We start from the raw sequence: 23,711 nt of genomic DNA on the forward strand, positions 1-23,711 counted from the left end.
CACTGTGAAAAAACATGATGTCACCAGTTTCATCTGGTGTACTGTGTGTGTTACAGTAAAATTGGTACACATGAGACTGGAATGGGAAAGGCTGAAATAGCAACCCCTCCTCGAGATGTGAAAGTACAACCTCTAATGCTGTGAATGCCCTGCAGTGAGCTTGGGTTGCTAAGTTAACAGCTACAGTTAGAATTAAAGAGGGCCTCAAACAGGGATGAAGTCAGGCAGATTATGCAGCAAAATCCGTGTTTCAGCTCACTGTGTTGAAAAATTAATTGCATAGGAGAGAACTGTATGAAAGTAGGAAAGGTAAAACTTCATTTGTTGCTGATTTTTTTTTAAGGAAAGTCCTTATACAAAGGTCAAAGTATTGTTGTGAAAAAAATACCAGTTCTTATAACCTAAAGGAGTTTTTTTTTTCCCAGACTGCTATTAAGGTCAGGAGTAGCAGAAAAGTTTTCCTTACTGTTTGCTTCAGATTGCTATGGAATGCAGTGACTGGAGAAAGGTTTCCAAGGTGGATGATCTTTTGGTATCTTTGTGATGGTTCATATTTGCTCCATACAACATCAGAATTTACAAGTTGCCTTTTCAGTCTGTCAGTGCTTTAAATTTCCTAGAGTTTTAAAAATAAGCTTTGTTGAGAGTTATTGCGTCCCTGAGTTTTGTCAGTGTCCTGGTTTTTCAACCTATAATTTTAAAGGCAGAATTCAGTGAAACTACACACTTGCTTTTAAATGTAGGACATCTCAAAAATTGTAGCTATCCAGAGAGCCACTGCTTTCACCAATATAGGTGTTCAGTTGTTCTTTTTCTTAATTATCCATATGTGAAGCTTAACACCTGGTCATTGATCACTTCTAATATCTTAGGATAATTTTCATCTCTAGCAAACATTCTTCAAGTACTTTGTAAGATTAACACCTTTGAGGTTCATATTTTTAAGCTTATCTAAATGTTACAATATGTAGTTTGTAACTTTGAGCAGGAGATGGAGCCAAACTGGACTAAATGCAAAATGGAAGTTTGCTTTATTGTTAAAGTTGAGGGTTAAATCATAGCTTTCCAGTAAGGATTTTTGGAGTTCCAGAGACTTTTACAGTTGTTGTGAGGATTCTGAACAAATTGAGAAATACTAGTTATAGATAGTTTTACATGGACCTGAATGGAAGTAAATGGAAATAATTCACAGGTTTTGCTTTAAAAATTTATAAAAACCTCTAAGCTTTTAATAATTTGCTAAAATGTCCTTATTGAGTAGAACTTTGCCAATCTAGAAAAAGATATATATAAATTTATGTAAAAATAAACATTGCTCAAATAAAGTAAAAACTGGAAAAAAATATCACAAAGGTACATTATTCTGGTTCCTCTACGAGAAATTACTAATAATTTTTTCTAGCGAATGAGAGCCTTGTTCTCTTCATGCAGAAGAACTTGTGGGGGTGGGAGGTGATGATTCCCAAGGCACTGATGATCAGAGGGGTGGGCTGTTCCTGTTAAAGTTCTTCAGTCAAATTGGAAGTATGAAGTGAGTTGCCTTGACTGTTGAAGTCAGTAACTGCTGGGATCCTCTCAGCTGCTCCTATTTGAGTGTATTTTTTCCATAGGCACACAACAGCATAGCCAAAGAACAGCTGCTCTGTGCTTGGAGCACCAGGTTCTGATGGATAACAGTTCTTCATCTGGGAGAAATAGCTGTTGATTTTGCAAGCTGAGAGTCTTTAGACATTGATCGTTATTTCCAGCACCTGCTTGCTTTCTTCCTTGGACACACTGGGTGCTTTTACTGTTTCACTAATAGCCAGTAAAAGTATTCCCAGTTACAAGATGATACTCTTTTTTTACATGTGTGCTAAAGTTCACCAGTGATAGCATTTTAACTTTCAGGAGGGTTATGAAAGAGGGAATTTAGTTTTACAAAAAAAGCAGATATGTAGCCCCTTATTCTAGTGCAATTATAAATGTATTTGGGGACTATTTTATTTGGAGCTATTTCTCACCTCAGTCCTGGCATTGCATCCCTCTTCTCCCTCTTAGTCTCCCTCAGTCAGCTGAAGTGTAGAGGGAAACCAAATTAGGCTAAGATCCTTATTTCTAGTTACTCTGCTTTTTTCCTCCTTTAGTGTCATTCTTACTCTTTCCTTCTTGATCTCTTTAGTTCCCCATATTTGGCTGTGGCCACAAGAGGACAATTCTTGGGTTTGGTCACCTTGACTGCGTTGAGTTCAGCTTTTTGATTTTAGTTTTCTACCTGTGTATTTTGTCTCAGGCAAATGTTTCTTACATAATGCAGCAATAGTGAAGTAGAAAAATCATTGTTCAGTTGTCCTTCACATTATTATTTTTTTTTTATTAAGTACCTCAAACTTCTGTTTGCTCATGCAGATGAGAGCTTGTAATTTCTTACTGTAGTCATGGCTTGCATTTGGGATAGCTTAATTCCTCTGTGGGGAAATGTAATGATGAGAAATGACATGCAGGTTCTCAGGTTCTGATGCCTGACAGTTCCCACCATTCTAGAAATGAGATTTACATTGGGTGGGATGAGCATTTAGACCTCACTTCTGCAGCTATGCCTATTAGATGTTTGTTGGGTAACGGGATGTCAATGATATAGAATCTGCATGTACTGGGCTTTAAATAGGAGGCATTCCAGACAGAGCATGTGCTTGAGTTAGAAGTACATCTAATTGCTGTTGATATAATTAAAGGTTGTAGGCAGATGCTGCTGGAGCTTTGAGCACAATGAAAATCTGCCTCTGTTCCTTCACAGGTTTTTCTGCTTATATTTTGAAGAAAAATGCATCTGTGACCGTCAGTGTTCAGATCTGACCAGCTGGATGCAGGCCCTCACAGTGCAGAGGAAAACACCCTCTTGCTTAAACTGGGGGAACTCAGCTTGTGAATTAATTTCTGGCCAATTTTAGAATTCACACTTGTAGATATTGAGTAGCTGGGATCTCTCAAGTACACCTGTAGTTTTCCAGCTCTGGTTACTTGCAAATAAATTACATTCCCATTGCTTTGTAATTACAGTCAGTCTGACAAAACTGTGCTGGGGTTACTCTGTGTTGCTTCCATGACAGCTAAGGGATTTCTAAATCTTATAATCTGTATAAATTATAAAATATGTAATATTAAAATGTATAAATATATAATACATGTAAAAACATCTAGAATATATAAAGACATAATAAGGAAATAATCTTCTTAAGTTTAGCCTACAGCTGTATTCTAAATTTTGTGTGAATTTGGACAGAACTGCGTAGGGTTTGCTTGCTTAGATGGTAAAAGCCCTCTAATGCAGAGGAGGCATTCATGCAGTTCTTGCAATGCACAGTGGTGGTATCTATGACCTACTTTAAAAAACACTTTTTATTTAAGAAGGCTCAAAAAGACATGTGCCATGTCGGTTCTGGGTTTAAACGTTTATTTCCCAGTTGTGCTTGCCTACATGTGTATCGTGTATTTGCCCCTAGATAACAACTTTGGGGATATTTGATGAGTTCCCTAGCATAAGCCATACCAGACACAGGCTGAGGATGAACATTCAGACTGAACTTCCTTGATTGGTGCTGTTCTCTGGTTCATTCAGAGAACAAATTTCCAACAGAAAAATACTATGGAGGAGCAGGCAGTGCTTGTGAGACCAAGTTTTAAATTACTCAGTCTTGTTGCCTTCATGAATCCTCTCTTACCCCACAAAGATATTTATGCTGAAGATGGCTATGATGCTAAAGGATTCAGATGGATACCTGCGTAGATGCATGCGCAACTTGGAAGTATGGCAACATTTAAATCCTTTGTTTTATAAAGGAAACTCTAAAAGGTGTGTTCACAACTGTACTTTCAGAATATATCTCAAAGTTTTCAAGAACAATGGTCTGTGTATTTAGATGGTGTCTTGCAAATCTAGTAAAAGGCCTCTTGCAAATTTGAGGGTGAAAAAGAGAGGGGAAGCCCTACAATTGTGCTTCTTCAAAAGAGGGAGGGGAAATAAAACAACTGGGGTTGTATTAGTGTGAGGCACCGGAATCCAAAATGAGCCATTTGGTGGTGTGTCCTGGGAAGACATCTCAGTCTGCTACATAAGACGTCAAGGGTCCAAGCCATAAGAGAACCATTCCTAGATTAGATGTGAAGGTTGAGCCCATAAATATTCCTTCAGTATCCAGTGTAAGGGTAAAGCAGAGATCACAAGCTGAATGGAGGAGGAGGAGGAGGATTTGTTTTCATTAAGAAATAATCTGGTGGATAGCTAAGGTAAGAGGGAAAACCAGAGAATATTTTCCTGCTTTCTGTCTTGTAGTTCCTCCTCCCTCTTTCCTCAGGAGGCTGGGGTACTTCCTGGATGTAGAGCAGTTCTTCAGTGAATAAAATGTTCCCTTGTCAGAATGGGATCAGCGGTGATACTCAGCATGCTACACCTGGGCTTCACTGTCTTAATTCCTCTGTTTGAGTTGTTGAGTGATGCAGCTTGGGATTGTTTCTGGAATCTGCAGTGAGACAAGGGAAAAACATGGATGCATAAAGCTGGTGTGATAAAAGGAGACAGCCAGGCCTTCAGGGCAGTTTTTATCTTGACTAGGTAACAGTTCAGGAGAAGTGTCTGTGGTGGCTCTGAGGTAGCAGGGAGTGTGTTGTGTTGGTTCTCTACTCAGCACCAGCTTCTAGGAGGCCAACTCAGAACCACAAACTTGGAGACTGGCAGTTAGATAGGGCTACTTGAATTGTTAAATGCATTTTTCTTGTTGAACCTACTTGTACAGAAAGGAATTCCTTCTCCTGTCTGATCTCTCCAAGGTCACCTGGCAGCAAAAAAAAAGGCTGCTCTGTGGGTTGCAGTTTCAGATTGGTGACAAGAATTTGCAGAGTTATCCATACCATGTGCTCCTCAGGAACTCCTGAATGGAGCCCTCGGATTTATGTGTGGGTTTTTACACTGGCTGAGTGTGGAGGTTGTATTAATAACTCTGTTGTGTAGAGCACAGATGTTGGACTGTGTGGAAAGAGAGCTAAAGGGCTGGATGAAGGTTATGGTCAAGCTCTCTGGCACTTGCTTTGTGACATTCAATAACTCAATGGCTGCTGTTGTCTTTGTAGGGAAGCTGTGCTCACAAAACCCCTTTGAGCAGTCAGCCTGTGCAACAAACACCATTACTGATGCCACTCTATTTCCTTCTCTCTGTGGATTTCTAGATGCCAAAATTTGAAAGGCAGCATCCTGGAGGCTCTATTGCTCTTTCCGCAGAGAAACCAAAATTCATGATCTGGGGAAAACCCTGTTTGGTTTGCATTCCATTCTCCTGAAGCGGCATCACCAGTCTTGCCAGTTCCTATGAGGTTCTCTGCTTGGTGATAAGAGAAATTTATTTAGAAGGACATGCCATCAAATAGCTCCAATTGGGAAACTATTAAGAGCAAAAAAAAATTATTATTGAAAGAAGCTTATATTAGGTATAAAATACTTAGTATCAAGTCCACAGACAACTTATGCATTGCATAAGTGCATTGTTTATGAATAACCTGTAATATCACATCAATCCTTAACTTCTGTGTACAGTTTTTCCACTAGGGCTTGGATGATTATTTTATGAACCAATTTCCTGAGATCTCAGCACCCTTCATGCTTTGCAGTTTCTCCTGAGCTCACCTTTCAGGAGCTATACCCAGTGACCGCAGTATGGGTATGTGTATAATGGCTTGGCAGGTCTCCACAGTTGTGGAATTTGCAACCATTGCTGTGCATGTAAAGCTTGGAACAGCTTTTTTTATTATTATTATTTATTTCGGGTGTATGATGAATTAGGCCATCTGTCTCCAGTGTCTGCTGACCCTTCTCCCCCACTCTCCTCTTGCCTGGTATGTTGGCTCTGTCACACAGTCAGCCAAGGTCAAGGTCTGAAGGCTGGGTCTGTGACCTTCGCTGCTGAGCCCTCGAGGGCTCAGTCCTCAGTTTCCCAGGGTAATTCTCCAGTATGTTATGCACCCACTGGCCTGAGATGCCATGCAAGGAGGAGGGATCTGTTTACAGTAACATTAAGAATGCGATAATAGGAACTTCCTTCAGACACAGAGCCAGTGCTTGCAGAGTACTTTATTTAAGCCCAAAGTTAACAAGAGGACTAGGTTTTCAAATCATAAATGAGACACTTCCTGGTTTACATCTAAAGTGGCAGAGGACGCTTGAATGAACTGAACATAGGTCTTAAAATATTGAATGCAGATGCACTTAAACGTACTGAGACAGAGGCAAGCTTTGATGAAACAAAAATAGCCAAGTAAAATTATCTTGGCTTATCCCATTGTGCTCCTTGCCTGAAATAAAAATATACGATAGTGACATAAGTATCAGCAGCCAAACAGGTATGAAGGTCAACCCTTATAAACTGGGCTAACACTAGTAACTCTAGAACTTGGTCCAAGATTTCTGCAATTAATGGGAATTTTTCAGTGGAATTTAACTGTGCTTTAGATTAAGTGTGTAGATGCAAAAGATTTTATGTAACAGTAAATTGTCTGCAAGCACTTGTGGAATCTCTTGGAAGTTTCCTGTAAATAGCTAGATCTTTAGCATGAGTGTAAGACTGTAAAGTTTATTTACTGCTGTTGGCAGCCATCACAGGGATATAGAAGTGCCTGGGCAGCTCCTCAGGGAAGTGACTTTTGCAGTATTGCCAGTGCTGTTACAAGATGATGAGTCAAGTATTAAAAAAAAAAAGAGAGTGTATGGAAATTATGGGGCTTTGTTTTTAAATAGAAGGCTGTAGGTTCGTTTTGTTTGATGCTTTCTTTTTGGCCTTTAAAGGTGCCTGCAAACCATATTCAAAGCAGTTGTATGTACCCAAAAGGGCCTGGAACAGCTTCCCAATCAGAACCTGAGATTGCCATGCAGTGATATGACTAAAAGATGGTAAGACTAAGAGATTGTGGATTTATATTAACACCTCTGGAAGAGGTGATACTGAGCTAGCAGAGGGTGAAACGAGATTTAATGAAGTTGACCAGTAATGAGGAAGAGGAGGAAATTCCTTCATGTAGAAAGTAGGTGACAAGCAGACGTAGCATGCCTGGAAAATAAATAACTCTTGTGTTATTCTATATCAGGATTACCTCTGACAAGGAAAAGTTATGTGTAGTGCTATGTGAATTCTATGAACAATGTAATTTAACCCAACAACTCCAAAGAGTTGTTAATTTTCAGCTCTCCTTTTTTTTTTTTTTTCTTTTTTTTTTTTTTTTTTTTTTTCCAGTTTAACTACATGTTTTTGTACCTGTTTTGGCTGCAGTGTTCAGAGGTTTGTGTTGTGGGTCCAAGCAGTCCTGTCTGGATGTGAAGCAGCTGAAGAGGTTGATGCTGAAGGCTGTTCTCACCCCTTGAGAGGAGTCCAGCCTCTTCTAAAGATTAGAGCCTGCCCAGACTCAGCTGTGTTTGTCTATTAACAGATGAGATTACAGCTCTGAGATGAGGTCCTGCTTATGCCGCACTAAAAGGTTGATCTTAGAGCAGTCACAGGTATGTGAGGCCACATGACTGCCTGTCTTGGCACATAAAGCTGGATGCTGTGCCACTCCCTCACAGGTGGCCCAGAGTACACATTCACAGGCACTTATAGGGCCGCACTGTAGAGAATTAGTAGATCTGCCATGAGGGAGCCTTGGCCCTTCTGTAACAGGCAGCACAGACATAGCCTCAGTTTTTCTGGGAATTTAGCTTAAAAAAAACCCTTAAGTCTCTCTCTGTGACTTTACTGGGAGTTATTATGGAGTGAACTAGAGGAAGAGAAAATGAATCCACAGCATGTAACCCCACTGTGAGGAAATGGGGGTTTGGTGGTGGAGTGACTGATAAAAAAGTTTAATGTGTTTTCCTTGTGCTTTTTTTAGTGTTGAAGTGTTAATGAACCTTAGAGACAATTTTTCATCAGTTCTCTGTGTATGCCACAGCATAAGGGATCATAGTTTCAAGAACAGAGATGGACTTATGAGTTGAAATGAAAATCAAACATTCCCTTCATTGTTGTTATACTAGTTCTTCTGTACTAATAATCCCTAAAAGACCAAAGCAAAAAATTGTTTGCTCCTTGTAAGGGAGAAAAGTTTAGAACCATAAAATTCAGATTACTTTGAGACTTCTGTCTCCTTGACTTTACCAACTGGCAGAAAATTAGATGACATCAAAGAATTACTGGAAAAGAGCTTATTTAATTTTGAAATTAACTGGAAATTGTCACATGTGTTTGTAATGCTAACAGCTGTTTTCATGTCACTTTACTGCAAAAGAGAGCAGCATTATGCCTGGATAAGGATATAGAAGATGAAGCTGTGAACTGTGATAGAGATATAAGCTGAACTTAATGGGATGCACAGTCAGGTATTTCTGCTGTTTGTACTACACCTGTTAAGTGTTTTTTCTTTTGTTTGTTTTGGAGATTTTTTAAGAGTTAAATGTTAAAATGAATTAAATTCTTAAATTTAAATAAATAATTTTACTTCAAAACAGTTCAGATGAAATATGCAAATAACAATCCTGTCCTAAAAAGGAGTTGGAAAATTATCTAGTTTCTCATGGTTGTTTATGTAGCATGATGAAAATACCTCTATGGGGAGCTCAGTCCTGCTCTAATTTCTTACACATTGATCTAGGTCATATGTTTTTAGGAAAGGAAACAAAGAGGGAAGGTAGTTGCAGCATAATTCAGCTGCAGGCAAACATGGATGAGTTTTGCCAAGGAAGTCTACTTCAGAGTGATTTATTGGTCCTTTGCTACCTCTGATTAGTGTGGCTTACCACACAGTTATTGGCTGCCTTGAAAGATTTTTGGTAATCAGACTAAAGAAGTATGGTTCTAATGACGCAACATTTGATGCACAGTGGATATCTGAAGTATTATCAGAGGCCTTGGGTATACAGTGAGATACAATCCTGTGGGCCAAGTGGTTTCAACCCCTATTAGTGTAATAATGCATACAAAATGTGCCATTTTACCCATCTAATTGTAGAATTTGCAGGGAAATTAATAAAATCCAAAATAAAATTATGTAGGGTGTATTGATATCTGGTGTGAAACGCAAAATTATTTTGAGATTAGCATATCTTCTCTGACCTAAAAACCCAATTCCTTAAAAAAAACACATTTAAAGACAAATAAAACCTACGGAAGCTAACAGTTCTTCCTGCAGCAAGATTTTAACAGAATCCAGGGTCCATTCATCATGTTCATTGGTGGGATCCTAATTGCAGTTTCTGAGATGGCTTTCTGGGTTTGGGACTTGGGTGTTCTGTTTTAACCTTCTTTCCACCAAAATTGACATCCTTATAACAGCACCACAAATTATGCCCTTTTGAAAAATCTCATCAGGATCATTCAAAAAAGTTTTAAGGCTGATTATGTTGCTCATTTAAAGGAGTCCCATTTATAGCAGCAAAAGTCCTGTCTTGTATCCCTTGAGCTGGACTGCTGAGAGGAAAAGACCTCTCACTCGCTGCTTAGACTGTCAGAAGAATAGTTTGGGTTGTGGGAGGACAAAGACAGATTGAGAGCAGCCTGGAGAATGGCCTGCAGCCGTGCAGTGCATTTGTCATCAGTTTGTAGGTCTGCCCATCCCTTGCTATTGAGCATAGGCTGTTGTTAGTACTACAGTTTCCGCTGTAGTGGAATATTCAGTGAAGGTGCTGAGAAAAGCCTCCCTGAGTGTATTATGCAATCTAGTATGCAGAATTGGAGCTGAAATAGCCCATTCCGTGGGAATGGGTTTATTTTAAGTCATTCTTCCAGCACAGATTTATCTGTGTGAACTGGAAATTACAATATTAAATGCCCAGCACTGAAATTTTGTGTGAGGATTATCAGACTTAAGTCCCCTCAGTGTACTGTAGTCTGGGTTTCCTGCTGGCACAGGAGCTTCCACTGCCAGGGTTTTCAAACACTAATGCCTGGAATTACAAAAGGAGGAATAACAGAAGAGAATGTTTTCTCTGTTTCACTCCGTCTGTGTGACAATGACTATTAAAAACTTTCTCTCTTCTCTCACTTCCCTCAAGCAATTTCTTTAAAGCTTCCCAGCTGAAACAAAGCCGTGGCATTTTTCCACCCGAGTAAAATTGCTCAGTTTTCTTAAACATAAAGCCTTGGATACCAAAAAGTTATATTTTTAATGCTGTTTTTTTTTTCCCTTCTCCAGATTTACACATAAAATACATGTACACAGAAGATTTGAGGTGTTTCAGGTACTGAGTGTATCAGCTTCCTCTCCTGAACTGAGTCAAGGACGGTTATCTGCAAATGAAGCTGAGGCAGCTGCACAGCTGCTGCATCTCAAAGTTTGAGTTGCTTACTGTTGCCACCTCTCTTTTGCTGGGTACAGCTTGGCACATTCAAGGTCAGCCTTTCTCATTCTCACAGTGCATGTGTGGTTGTGAGCATTTGCATCTGATTCCTCTGGTGCTGAGACCTGTCCAGTTGTGCTACATGTCTAATCTTAAAATAGATCTACCAGATGTTTAGTATCTGAGTGCAGTGTGATTATTTAGTGAGGATTATATTTCTTTAAGTTTTAAACAGTAATGCAGTTGTGCTGTGTTTTTAATTATGTGTTCATTTCAATGAGTGCAGCCAGTGCTGCAGTGGTGGAAGGCAGTGTTTTTGAATCCATGTGATGCATCACCACCACGTGCTTGGTGCCTTGCTACTGGCCTGATCTTGTGAGGTGTTCATCACAGTCCAAAAATAAAACTTGCTCACAATGTGATGTATGGAATAGTCTTACAGGGGAAGGTAAGGGAGAGTTTTATTGCTTGTATCACTTGACATTGGGACTGAATGGAAACTGGAAAATATTATGCCACAGCAATAGCCTTTCAGATTGCCTCTAGGTTTGCAGGAAGCAATTACAAACATTTATAATTCACTATATAGCTTTCTTTTCTTCATTTCATTAGCTTAGTTCCATAGAATTTCTTTTGTTTGGTGAAGGCCAAGTAATCCCAAAGGGTAAAGGATTTTATTGGAAAAACTTGCTCACATTTCTGTCTAATTCTGATGTTCTGTTAAAAGGTTATATTAATAAACAAATTATTGCTATAAACAAATTAAATTCCAGCACCTTACTACACAGACCCAGCATTTCACTGCAATCAGTTTGAGCTACAGCTAGGCCTCTTGCCTGAGGCTGCAATGCTCCTACTAAAAAGCAATTGGTCACACCTCATTATTGAGGTTATTTGCAATAGTGTGCAAAGGACCAAGTAACAGATGTTTTGAAATGGCTAATCAATTTTTATAGATTTAATTAGGTTGATGCCTGCACATATTTCCAATGTGCTTTTCCACCAAAGCTAGGGAGAGGATCTTAATTTCAAATTCAGCCAAACCTTTGTGAGGCTCAGGCTTCAATGTTAGAGCATAAGTATTACTTGCATGCTATTGTGATATTGTATTTTGGCCACTTACACTGGAGACTCTTGTCTATGAACTTCACTCTTAGAAAGTTACATTTGGACTTAGATGTATGACACTTGTTGTTTGGAGTGACACACACAAATCCCCATACACCAGAATGAAAATTCAGCCCTAATCATCAAAGGGAAGTGAGGACTAAATGAATGTGTCATGCATATCCAATTTCTCCACTGATCATCCAGAGAAAATAAATCACAGTGGATGTCCTTCCATTTCTTATTTCTTTCAAAAGCTAGAAGGAGTTCTCTGTTAAAGTCACCCTGGGTTTTCCCAGGGAATACTAAAATAAATTAATATTGTCTGATTGAATGTTTTGACCCATATTTAAACCACTGGAAAATGATAGGCCTATTTTATCATGGCAGCAGGCCAGCTATTTTTTTTTTTTTTTTTTTTTTGGTGTGCTACTGGAATCAGAGGATAAAACTGGAGGATCACATCTTAACTGAACTAATAACCAATTTAATTCATTTTTAATATGTCTTTTTCCTTTGTAACTGTACTTTTCCAGATAGATTTCTCATGTATCAATCACTCAACAATGTCTATTATCCATTTATGCTAAGATCTGTCATCTTCCTGTTATACATCAGAAAAAGACTGCAAAAGTGATCCACAGAAAGGAAAAGAGATAAAAATGGGGAAAGGCATTGCAAAAAGGTCTGGCTTGATTAACTGGAAAATTTTAAATGGCACACATTGCAGATAGGTATTCAAGTCACATTGATTTCAATGAGAATAAGACATCTTACAGTCCCTCATCTCTCTGAAATGTTCCCTTGCACCCTAAGGCAATTTAATTTGGAAAGAATTGCTGGAAGAAATATGATAGGTGTATAAAATGAGCAGTATAAAAAGCATGCTGCCACAGCAAGGGCAGTGCCCTGAGATTCAGAACCTGCTCAGAAGTTAATTGGAAAGACCTCTGTTGACTTAAATAAGCTCTGGATCAGCCCTTGTGTGAGCTACTTTCAACACCCAGGTCTACCACAATTTTTTTGAATGGCTCAAAGCAAGTCATTCAGAGCCATATCCAGAAAGGGAGCCAGATATTGTAATGGGATTTCTCCAAGGGAAGAGAGTGTGAAAGGTTCTCTGTGCAGCCTCACACTAAGGCTCTTTTCTGAAATGTGTTATGAGCTGCTAACGTAAAAAAAAAAAAAGAACTGTATTTAACCTGTGGTGCTTACAGTTGTAGGATGTTGTCCAGACGATTTTAAAACATTTAAAATATTAGCATTAAGCATTTAGGATTTATAAACAGCATCTGTAATCAGATTAGTTTTGATAAAATGTCACCAATCCTCATGTTTCCTAGCATAAACTCACCACGAGCTGGAATAATGAAGCAGATACCTCAAAGGAAGAATATGTTACTGTTAAGCAATTTATTGTATCATTTACATATTTTGTTATCCAGCCTTTATAGGGATAGAAGGAGGATCTATTCTAACTGCCTGGAGAAAGACAGTGCTCTCTATAACTTATGTAACTGGGGCCATTCCCTTGAGGTGATGGAGGTTCCTGGTGAGTTCTGGACTCTACAGACCCAATGGGCTGGGTCTCACTGGCTGCTCTAACCCCTCACAAACTCTAGCAGTGTTTTTGGTGCAATCAAAAAGGCTCTGCAAGAAAAGGAGCTGGGCAGTGAAATGAGATCAGCTCAGATGGTCAGAGCATGGTGTTAATAACACCAAGGCTGTGGATTCAATCCCTGTATAGGCTATTCACTTAAGAATTGGACTTTTAATACTTTGCCCTCTAATCATATCCTAGGAAAGGACAGACAGTTTAGCTGGAGATATTAAAAAAGCTCATCTGGAAGCAAACATTTCAGCCAAATAATGCTTCTGATCATTGTTCAAATTCCATTTTGTTTATGCTTAACCCAAATCAACTTTTCTGTAAATATTTTGAGAAATAAAGGAATTTGTTTTATGTTTACGTGTTTACTCCAAAAAAAAAAAAAAAAAAAAAGAGAAAGAAAAATAATCACTGATCTTGTGAAACCTTCACCAGAGTCAGACTTAGGGAGAGGTAGCTTGCCTTTGAATTTAATTCCTGCTGCTTTGCCTTTTATGTATTTATATTAGCTAAAGTAGCTTCCATACAAAAGGAAGAGACCAGTCCCAGAAACTCAGAAGACTGGAAATTAAGGTAACTTTGGAGAGATGGGAACATACAGTTCAACCTCATCCTCTGAAAAGTCAGAGGAATTTGAACTTTCCTAATATTTCTCTTTACGAAGAATTTATTTTCAATTACTTAGATTTTTTTTGAACTGGAACTATTCAGGTTTATGTATCTTTTCCTTTGGATTCTGTCTTACCTGCCTTCTGCTTTATCAATGGGATTTTTTTTTTAAAACCACAGGGGTTCTGAGATGTTTTCTTGCTTCTTTCAAGCATATGACCTCACTTTTAATGTCTGTGCCTCTGCTTACAGTTTTAGTGTCTTGGAACTGAGAGGTTTCAATATGAATCTGAGAGGACACAACTGTGCTTGTGAGAAAAGTTAAGAGAAATTATGTAATTCATTCAGGAGTATTACCTTTCTCCTAGGCTGAGTTCAGCTTGAGTTGACTGATAAAGTTTGTCTGAGGCTGCATATTTTTTGACAATTGATCAGCTTACTGGAAAAAAACTATGTGACATGTAAGTTCTCTCTGAAAAACCAAGTGAAAAGGGAAAAAAAGGAAGAGGAAAGATATTATTTTAAAAGCTTCTTTTTCTTTTTTATAGATTTTTGTCCTGAAAGTGCTCTGTTTAAGAAAAAAAAAATTGAGTAGTCTATATATTGTAACTACAACCAAATATATTTCTCTGTGAACTGTGAAAGGTAAGAGAGCTTTCAGTGCCTAAGATGGATTATGTGTTTTTTGGTTCAAGGAGATCACTGCCACCACTGTATCCAGAAATGAGCATTTTCAGAAATCAGAATTAATTTAATGTGAGATTTTAGGTAGACTTTAGGCTTTTAGCCTTTTCCTGGCTGAAGGCTGTTTTTGTTTTTTTCTTGCATCCCGAGCATAAAGTAATCAAATGGCTTTGCTTTGGTCTGTTTGCAGACTGCATGGTAGTCCTTGCATTCCAGATTGTATGTGTGCAGGGTTTGGAAGATTGGTAATGACGTGCTATCACAGCCAAGGGCAGTCCAAGTAAAAGCTTTGTGGACTGTGACTGATGGGTGAGGCTTTGCCACTGCTTTCACCCTGGGATTGCTAGCCACAGTCTCATCATACATCTTTTTTTAACAGTGGAGGGAAAAGGGCCTACATTTATGAATGGATTAAAGCATCTGCGTTTTCAGACAGGATTCTTTAAGTGCAAACTATCCTGATATGATCATATTAATTTTATATTTTGTATGTAGAGACATGTCTTCTTCAGGACTCTTACTTGAACTGCCTATTAGCTGGCCAAAATATTTAATAACTTGGATTTAAACAAGCATCAGTTAAACTAAGATTTCCTTAGGTTCTGGTTCAGGGTTTCCTGGATGGAGCTGAATTTAAGGGTCACTCCACGTGTGAAACATTATTTTCTGTTTAGGGCCTGTGTTTGCAATGGCTTCTGTGTCTGGGAAAGTGATGCATTCATTCCTTAGAGATGCTGTATGACTTCCATTTCACTAGGACAAATGCAAACATTCAAAATGTTTGTGTGATCTCTGCTTCCGTCTCTGTCCCTAAGAAAACCGCCTTTTCTTCTTCCCTACTGTGACTGTATCACTTTCAAGACCCTCTTTAGATGCATGGTCGTGCCTTTTATTAATGTGAATTGTTTACTGTCTTCAAGCCACCTGAACCATGGATGTGTAGGGACTATGAAGACTTGCTGGACTTGCAAACTACATAAGTTATATTAACTTTTGCACTTCTTGCTTTCCAATGGATTTTTCATTGCCATTCCAGAGTTTGCTTGCTTCAATAATCATGGATAATGGGGCACCCAGGCATAACTAATCCTTCCTCTTGCCCCAAAGTTGGATCATGTTTAACTCATTCCTGACAGACCATTTATGCAACCTATTTTTCAAGCTGCTACATCAGGTGTTTCAAAAATTGGCATACTCTCTCATTTGTGATTAGCAGATTTAATCTGAACTTCTCTTGCTGTGATTCAAGTCTGCTTTCCTCTATCTCCTTCACCTTGGGGATCAAAACCAATTTATTCCATTCTCTTTAAATATTATTTCCTGCTTTTAGTCTTTTCACTTCTAGACTGAACAATGCTCTTTCCATCATCCTTTTTTTGATGACTCTTCTTTTGTGGGCTTTTGGTTAGTCCTATCCTTTCTTCTGAATTTTTTAATCCATTTCCTAGTGAAAGTAGCACTACCAGAGTGGTGCAGTGTTCTTACTGAGGCCTTATAACCACCAAAAAAATTAAGGGAATTACATCAGACAAAACTCCTATTTATATAACTTACGTTGATGGATGCCTTCCTTGCATGATATTGTTGACTCATGTTCAGCTGTGATCCTCTGTAATACCCACAAGTCTTGTTCAGAACAACTGTTTTCTGTCTAGTCATTCCCCATCCTGTACTTTCCCAGACAATATTTTCCTTTCCTAAGTACAGGACTTAACACCTGTCCTTCCTCAGCTGAATCCTGTGTTCTTCACAGTTTCTCTGATCTCTCCAAATTGTTCTGAAGACTCTTTCTCAGCTCCAATTTGCCTATAGCACTTTACCTCACATGCACATTTCAGATGTGTGATCTGTTCCGTTACCCAGACTGTTGAATAACAATATAGGAAAAGGAATTAGCCTTTCCAGATTTCCAAATTATACGCCTTTCTAGTTTGACAGCAGACTACTTATACCAGCTGTGACTGGTTTCCAAGAAGCTATGCATTCATCTTCTTGTAGCCTCATCTGCAGTATGCTACTAGTTCTCTTTTAAGATTATTTTCTGTGATGGTGGAGCTTGTGCTGTGTTACCTGTGAGCACAAGTTATTGCTCTTTAATTTATGTTTCTTTTTACCACAATATTTATCTTTGCTGTTTGTTTTCTATGCCCTTCCTCACAAGCTGCTGATAAAGAAAGAGGTAAATTCAGTACTAAAGTGAGAAGTAACAAAGGAGAAGCCCTCCAGAGCTCAAGTCAAAACATTTATTATTCTTAGTATTTCCCTATCCGAGATGGCACATTTCAATAAACTAATTTGACATCACAGTAGTAACAGTTATGTGTTTTCCTCCATGGTTATAATAACATTTTGGGGTTTTTTCCCTTCAATAATTTCTTTCAATACTGCCATTTCATTTTTCAGTCCCTATGATAATTATTTACAAAATTTATGCTACAATCCTATGTATTGCATATTCTTCAGTTTCCTAATAGGGAAACGACTTTAAAAGTCCTTGTAGATTTTCTAAGGGGACGAAGCATGTGAAAGGTTAGCAGCTGTGGTAGTTCAGTGAAACAAAAAAGAACTGTAGGTTCTAAACTAAAAGGCTAATTTTAGAAGATGACCTCAACAGGTGAGCAGAGCATTTCAGGTGACTTCAGAGTCCTTTGCTTCTCTGCATTAAATGTCAATGTGCATTTCTCTGTTGACTGTTACCCCGAATATATAGATTGCAGGAGCTGAGTTAGATTCCAGATCAGTAAGATCATGTTTTCCACTGGAAGTATTCCAGATGATGATAAACATCATCAAATAACTTCAGGCTCACCATGAATGTTGATGAAAGCATATCTCAGACTTCAGCAACACATAGTCTACCTACCTTATCTAAATGCCATGAGAGTTGTTTGAAATCACTGTAGTATCTACACAGCAAATGCTACATGGATTTGGCATGCTTTTGCAAGCCTTCTTTGATCTGTAGATCTGGCCTCGCTGCTCTACACTGCCTATGGTTACATGGTTGCAGGTCAGAATGTCAGTGGATTCCCCACTCTTGTTCACTCAGGGCCCACAGTTCCCTCAAGAAGGTTGTCTCAATGTAATGGCTCAGCGCCACTGTCTGGCATGCAGAACATTCCTGGTTTGTCTCCGGAGATCCGCGCTGCAAGTGCTGACATGTAACACCACAGCTGTGCAATTTGTCAGCGGACAAGGGGAAGGAGCCGTGCCTCGCTCCGTCAGGAGGCAGTGCAGCTCTGGCAGTGCAGCTCTGGCCTTGGCTCTGCGTGAGCTCCACAGCCTCCCAGAGCCAGGGCACCTCGGCAGCCCATGCCAGCAGGCGGGGCTCGCACAAGTGGCCTGTCAAAAACTCAGTCCTGCAGAACATCTTCCACAAGTGAGAGGTCCCAGGAATGGATCTGTTTGCCATAGAACAGACCACTATAACCAAACATAATTTATAGGGGCATAAATTGTCCAGTCTTTGGTGCTATTCTACTTAAGCAGACTTCCATAAATCACTTGTCTTCATATAAAATATTAAAAGACTCTACTTTGTAATCTTATTTATACCCAGTTTGTCTTTGTGTGTCAGTAATATTTACCATTATCAAATGGTACTCAGCAGTAATGCAAAAATCAGTGTTTTACCATGGATGAAGAAACAATTAAGTTTAGACTTTACCTCCAACTTCTACCCTTAGAACTTGCATACACATAAGAATTAGTATTTAAAGGCTTGACAAACTAAGCTTTTTAAGGTCTGGATACTACTTCTAATATAGTATCTTTAAAATTAAAAATTACTGAAGTAAAATCTGTACTAAATATATTAATTATGGATATTTTTATTAATAGTGAAAATGTGATTGTCATTACCTACCGCTTTGGCAATGAGAGGAAAAACTCCCCATGCATACATTAGAAAGGAGTGGGGTAAACAAATAAATAAGCAGTTATTGTTAATTCTGTTGTGCTTATGGGGCCATGAAGGATGAGAACCAGAAGTGAGGATGACTGGAAGCAGACCAGTTACACCATGATATGAATGGAAATGTGTAATAGTGAAGGCACAGAAAGATAAGTCAGGTTATTAACATGCATATTTCAGTTATCTGAAGAGATGAGAGTAACATCAAGGATTTTTTTAAAAGCCCTCTTTTTCCTCAGAGTAGTTTAACATTCATATTTACTGTTGCCATTATGTTTTCTTTAATTACATTCTGCTGTTCTTTAATACAGTTAAAATGGCAAACATTTGCCATTTCTGCAGCTAGAAAAGAGCATGATACAAACCATTAATGACATAAGCCAGTATTTTGGGATCAAACAGTCTGTATACTTCCTAGGTATGATCAGTTGCACATTCCAATATTTTCTAAACTTATAATATGTGAATTGAGAATTATGTTGTCACTGGCTTGAGGTGCTGAGGGAATACACAGCTTCTCACAGTACCTGCAAAAAGACATCATTAGTTGATTCCACATTGTTCTGCGTCAGGCTTAAAATTCTGCAATGTTTGCCTTTCATTATCTGGCTGTCCCAGTGTATTTGAGTCTCAGCTATCCATGATTGAGTGTTTGATAGCTTATCTCCAAAGGTTATTCTTTAGCATCTTGATCTGCTTGACTCTTGAAAGCACATGATCTGCAGCAGTCAGTCCAGCTCTTGAGTTTTCTTTTTCACCTTTCAGAAGTCTGGAACCAGGCTGTATCTCTTGGTGAATCATTCGTAAGCATCATTTTCTGGTTACTCATGGGTTGATTATTTTGCTTCTAACCTAATGTGCTTAGTCAAATTCTTCAGGTGATTCTGTTTTTCTATAAAAACATCTGCTCTATAACCATCTAATTCTAAAGGACTAAATCTCCCCTGTATTTTCCTTTCAAACTATTAGGAAACCTTCTGCTTTCAAAAACATTAAAAGAAAATTTTGTTTGTATGCTTAAAAAGCAACTTGCAGGCTTGAGCTAAATTTTACCGGGTCCTTTATAAATGTAGCCTGAGTATTTCTGAACACCACCATTTCAATGACATGTAGTCATGAGCAGCAGAGCCCACACAGGTGCAGGAAAATACAAAGCCGGAGTAACTGCAAAAGAACCTACCAGTTGTGGCCACCTGTTGCCATTCACATCCAGTGAAAAGAAAAACACTGAAAAGAAAAAAGTCAAAAGTGGTGCTGACTGAAATATTTTTCAGGAGAAGCTAACAGAAGTAAATAGAGACTTACCCAGAAGGTGAATTTCACATAACCAGGCACTGAAAATTTCTGCTTCAGTCTTCAGCTTCTCTATCCAAACAATGATCCGAGTAAAGAAGAAAACATGTACAGCAAGCTCCAGAAACAGGGTTTAGAGTAACCTGAGAAAACCTGATACACTGATAACCATAAACTGACTGAAGTGTTTCTCATATTTTATAACCTGAATTTTTCTTCATTAGTTTTGGAAGTTGGGTGAGAGAGTGCTTTTCTACCTCTCTCCACAGTGTGTTAAGGAGTACGATGTAGCCATTCTTCCTAGATGAAGTCTTTTATTCCTGCAACTGGATACTTGTGTTACTTCAGTCCTATTTCAGAGATGACATCTCATTCTACATGAAATCATGTTTGTATTTTAATGACTATTGCTGCTGCAGAACTGTCACAACACTATCTAGATCATACTTTATAAATATGAATTGAAGTACCTGTGCAGAGTGGTAACAGTAAAAACCAGAGTTTATTCTCTGTTGAGTCTGGGTCCCTTACCCACTTCAGGAATAAACCATGTTAGACATGCAGTTGTACCTACACTGGTGCTGCTCATTGCAGTTTAAGTGAGCAGTCCTGGCCCTGAGGTACTCACATTATCTAGGTTTTCCATCTTTCATTTTTTTCCAGGTGCTTGTTTTCCCTGATAATGAAGAGTTGATTATATATTAATTTTCAGAAGATTAAAATTAAGGCAATTAATTCTCCAAGGATTAAATTTCAGGTCACAGAATAACAGATTTGGGCACAAACCAATGAAAGACCTTAGGCAGACTAATAGGCAGATTGACATCTTTCATTCTTAGATGTGTTTCCTTGCTAATGTGTAACTCTACAGTTAAATAAGCTCTTAAAACAATGAAATCATTGCTGTTTTTGTTATTTGATGCTGAACTATTTGGGGACACGGTATCTGTGTGTGTCTGCCTCCATCACTGTCCTACTTTATGATCCCTTTCTTTTTCTCCAGGTTCTGCCTGTGCCTTTCTTGATCTGGTTCTAAAAATGGAATATTCCGGATGTGAGTTCATTTACACCAGAGAGCTGCTTCTGATTTACCCTCATGCAAGTTAGAACAGCAGTTAGATCAGGATTTCAGTTTTAGCATGCAGACTGCTACAACTGGAAACTCCAAAAAGACATTGTAAGAGGTGGGGATTATATATTTGTATTGGGAGATGCAGTAAGCAGATTAATCTCAGCTTAAATTATTAGCCAGGAGTGTTTTTTGAATAAGGTCTCATTAATACCCATGGCACAGATACTTTAAAAAAATCAACAGTTTTAATCTAAAATCATAGCTATTTAATACATACAAAGTCAGCAACAGGAAAGTTAGTGTTTTGCCACTATTTTAAACAAAATCTCTATTAGCTGACAGTTACACAAACACGGAATATGTCTCTAGCCAAGGGGAAAAATCCTACAGCTCTGATTTTTCTATGTGCATAACTATGTTCCATATAAGAGAACAAGAACTTGTATAGTTGTTAGCACTTGTTCAGTTCTACTGCCAAACCCAAACCCTAGAAGTGTGTTTTTTGGACCAGCCACTGTTGTTTCTCTCTTATGGCAGTGCTCCAGAAATACTGTAAGGGTTGGCCAGAAAACTGCTTATATTGATTTCTTGAATTGAATATTGAGTCCATGAATGTTGGTCAGTCTGTGCCTGCTCACACCCACCCGCTTATTTCCCTGTAGGACAGCCTTTTAGTGAGCCTTTGCTACTGCCTTGTGGTAAAGCAGGGACCAGCTGGTGGTGAGGAGTGAGTGCTTTTGTCACACCAGATCATGCCAAGCCAAATACTGGGATATGACGGAAAAAGAGGGAAAATAAAACCAAGACAAAAAAAAAAAAAACAAAACCACAAAACAAAACAAAAATAAAACCCTTGACAAGAAGCAGACATAGGGATGAGAACTGTTAAAATAAATGGAGAAAATCTTTGCAAAGTTTTAGGACCCCATGCTGAGACTGAATGCTGGTTTGTACAGTGGATGTATTAAGTGCAGAAATAGTAGTGCCTAGTAAAACACACTTGATCCATTATTACAAGTGATGTAATACATCTGTGCGAAGTAACACGTTCTTGTGACTATCCACCTCCTAATCCAGGGCCGTGCATTAGTGTCATAGCTGTGCTCCTGTTGCCCTCTGAGCCATGAGTCACCATCTTTCACTTCCTCAAATAATTACAGGCAGCAGTTGGCTGTTGCTTGGTTTCAAGGGCTTTCACTGTTACTCAGGAAATTCACACAAAGTCACTGTGGATGATCAGTGGACACCTGGATTTGCTTTAAACTTTGGGCAGAGATGGTCCCACATGTTAAACTTTTTTTTCCCATGAGTTGCCTCACCTGTCTGTGAGACCTTAACTTACCTTTGTTGGAATATCAGGCATCTTGTAGCTACAAGATGCTGACCACCCTTTTGCCCTCACTGAACCAGAAAACACATAATTTGCAAATTTTGTTTTCCTTGTGGGAAAGGATGTGAAGCTCCGTTTTTTTTTATTTCTCAGAATATAGCAAAAGTCAATGTGTCTAAATAAGTACTGATGGCTATTCATTTTTAGAAGGTGCATTTAGTGTTACACTACCATTAAGTAACTGTGCAACTGAAATCTGGCCCAATTTTCCACTTCCCTGCACCTGGTTGGTGCTCTCCATCTGCAAAGTGTAAAGTACGTGATTAATGCAACTAACTTAAAATTTTCCAGTCACCGGAGGTGGCATTTTGCTCCCATTTAGAAGGCTACATATTTGTAAATGACTGTGCCAGGTGCAGGAGAGTAGAACCTGACCCATTCAAAATTTGTCTTTCCCCTGAATTAGGATTAATTTTTCAAAGAAGCCAGGATGTTTCTGCTTTCCTCGGGGTATGGGGGTGTGTGTGCATGCTGGGGGGAGGGTGCGTGGCAATCAGAGGTAGTGCAGGAGCAAGTACTGAAATGGTCTTTGACTTGTCCCTCTCTAACAAACAGCACGTTACAAAGGGAGGAAGAGCTAGAAGAAATATTCTCAGTGTTACTTGTTTAATGCAAGAGTGCAATTTCTGCTCCATCGGTCATCTGAAATTTCTTACCAAAATGTGTGCAGGTTAAACTTTTTTTGTCACATTGTATCATCAGGCAGCAATTCCACTCCTTAGTCCTGTGTTATTACAGCAGCAGGTAAAGCTTTCCTGAGTAGGTCTTGATCACCCTAAACGTACCTGTTTGGAAGCAGGAAGCCTAGGATCGACATCCTTTACTAAAAGCCCAGGCGTGGTTGGGCCCAGCTGTAGAAATTACTTGTTACTTGAGAAGGTTTATTAATTGGTTGGGGTACACTCGTCTCCCGTTTTATATCAGCCGACAGAGCCTATGTCTGAAAAATGACTGATAACATTTCTTCAGAGGTGCTACCAACGAGGGATTAGAACAGTACACACGCTTTTCCCCTTGCCCTTGGCGTTTGATGATTGTAAATTATAGCCGAAGTGTGAAGGTATTGCTCACTCCTTGCTGTACAGCCCGTACTTTGCCAAGCGCGGTCCCCGGGACCATCCCGGGCAGGGCCAGGTGCGCCCGAGCCACCCTGCCCGGGCTAGGACACAGGGCAGAGCCGCCGGGCTGTCGCGGGGCGTGGGTCCCTCCCGTCGGGCAGGTGCCGGCGGAGGAGGGAGGGAACGGGCCCGGCGCCCAGGTGGGGCCGGGCCGGGGGCTCCGCCCGCCCCTCCCTCCGGCCCCGCCAGCGCCTCTGGGGCTCCGCGCAGCACCGGCCGCCCCCGCCGGTGGCCGCAGCCCTCCGGCAGGGCGGGCTCAGTCGCAGGGGGTTGCCTGTCCCTTCGTCGCCAGCCCGGCGGGGGGGGGGGGGGGGGAGCGCGGTTGTCTCCAGGGCCGGTCCTCTGCCCCCTCCCTCTCTTCTCTCTGCCACCCTCCCTCCCGCCGCCGCGGCCGAGGGCTGCGCGGCCACCCGCGCCTCCCGCCGCAGGGGCCGCCCCGTATGGTCCCCGCCGCTGCCATGAGCCAGGCCCCGGCTCCCCGCGGCGCTGACCCGCCGGAGAGCGATGCCCGCAGCGGGGCCCCCAGCCGAGGGATGCCGCCGCCGCCGCCCAGCCTGCCCCAGCTCCTCCACAAGTAAGAGCC

General features: G+C 39.9%; 1 protein-coding gene across 3 annotated transcripts in view; it reads left to right on the top strand.

The window, feature by feature from the left end:
* The first annotated feature begins 21,467 nt into the window (after window positions 1–21,467).
* RBM20 (RNA binding motif protein 20) overlaps window positions 21,468–23,711 on the top strand; it is a 104,445-nt gene continuing 102,201 nt past the window's right edge. For all 3 annotated transcript variants that reach the window (XM_030276385.4, XM_030276388.4, XM_030276387.4), the window contains exon 1: window positions 21,468–23,702. In XM_030276385.4, the coding sequence (XP_030132245.4) occupies window positions 23,041–23,702 (662 nt within the window). In that variant the 5' untranslated portion in view covers window positions 21,468–23,040. The remainder of the gene's footprint in view (window positions 23,703–23,711) is intronic.

This window comes from Taeniopygia guttata, chromosome 6 (genome assembly GCF_048771995.1).
Source record: "Taeniopygia guttata chromosome 6, bTaeGut7.mat, whole genome shotgun sequence".
NCBI lineage: Eukaryota > Metazoa > Chordata > Aves > Passeriformes > Estrildidae > Taeniopygia > Taeniopygia guttata.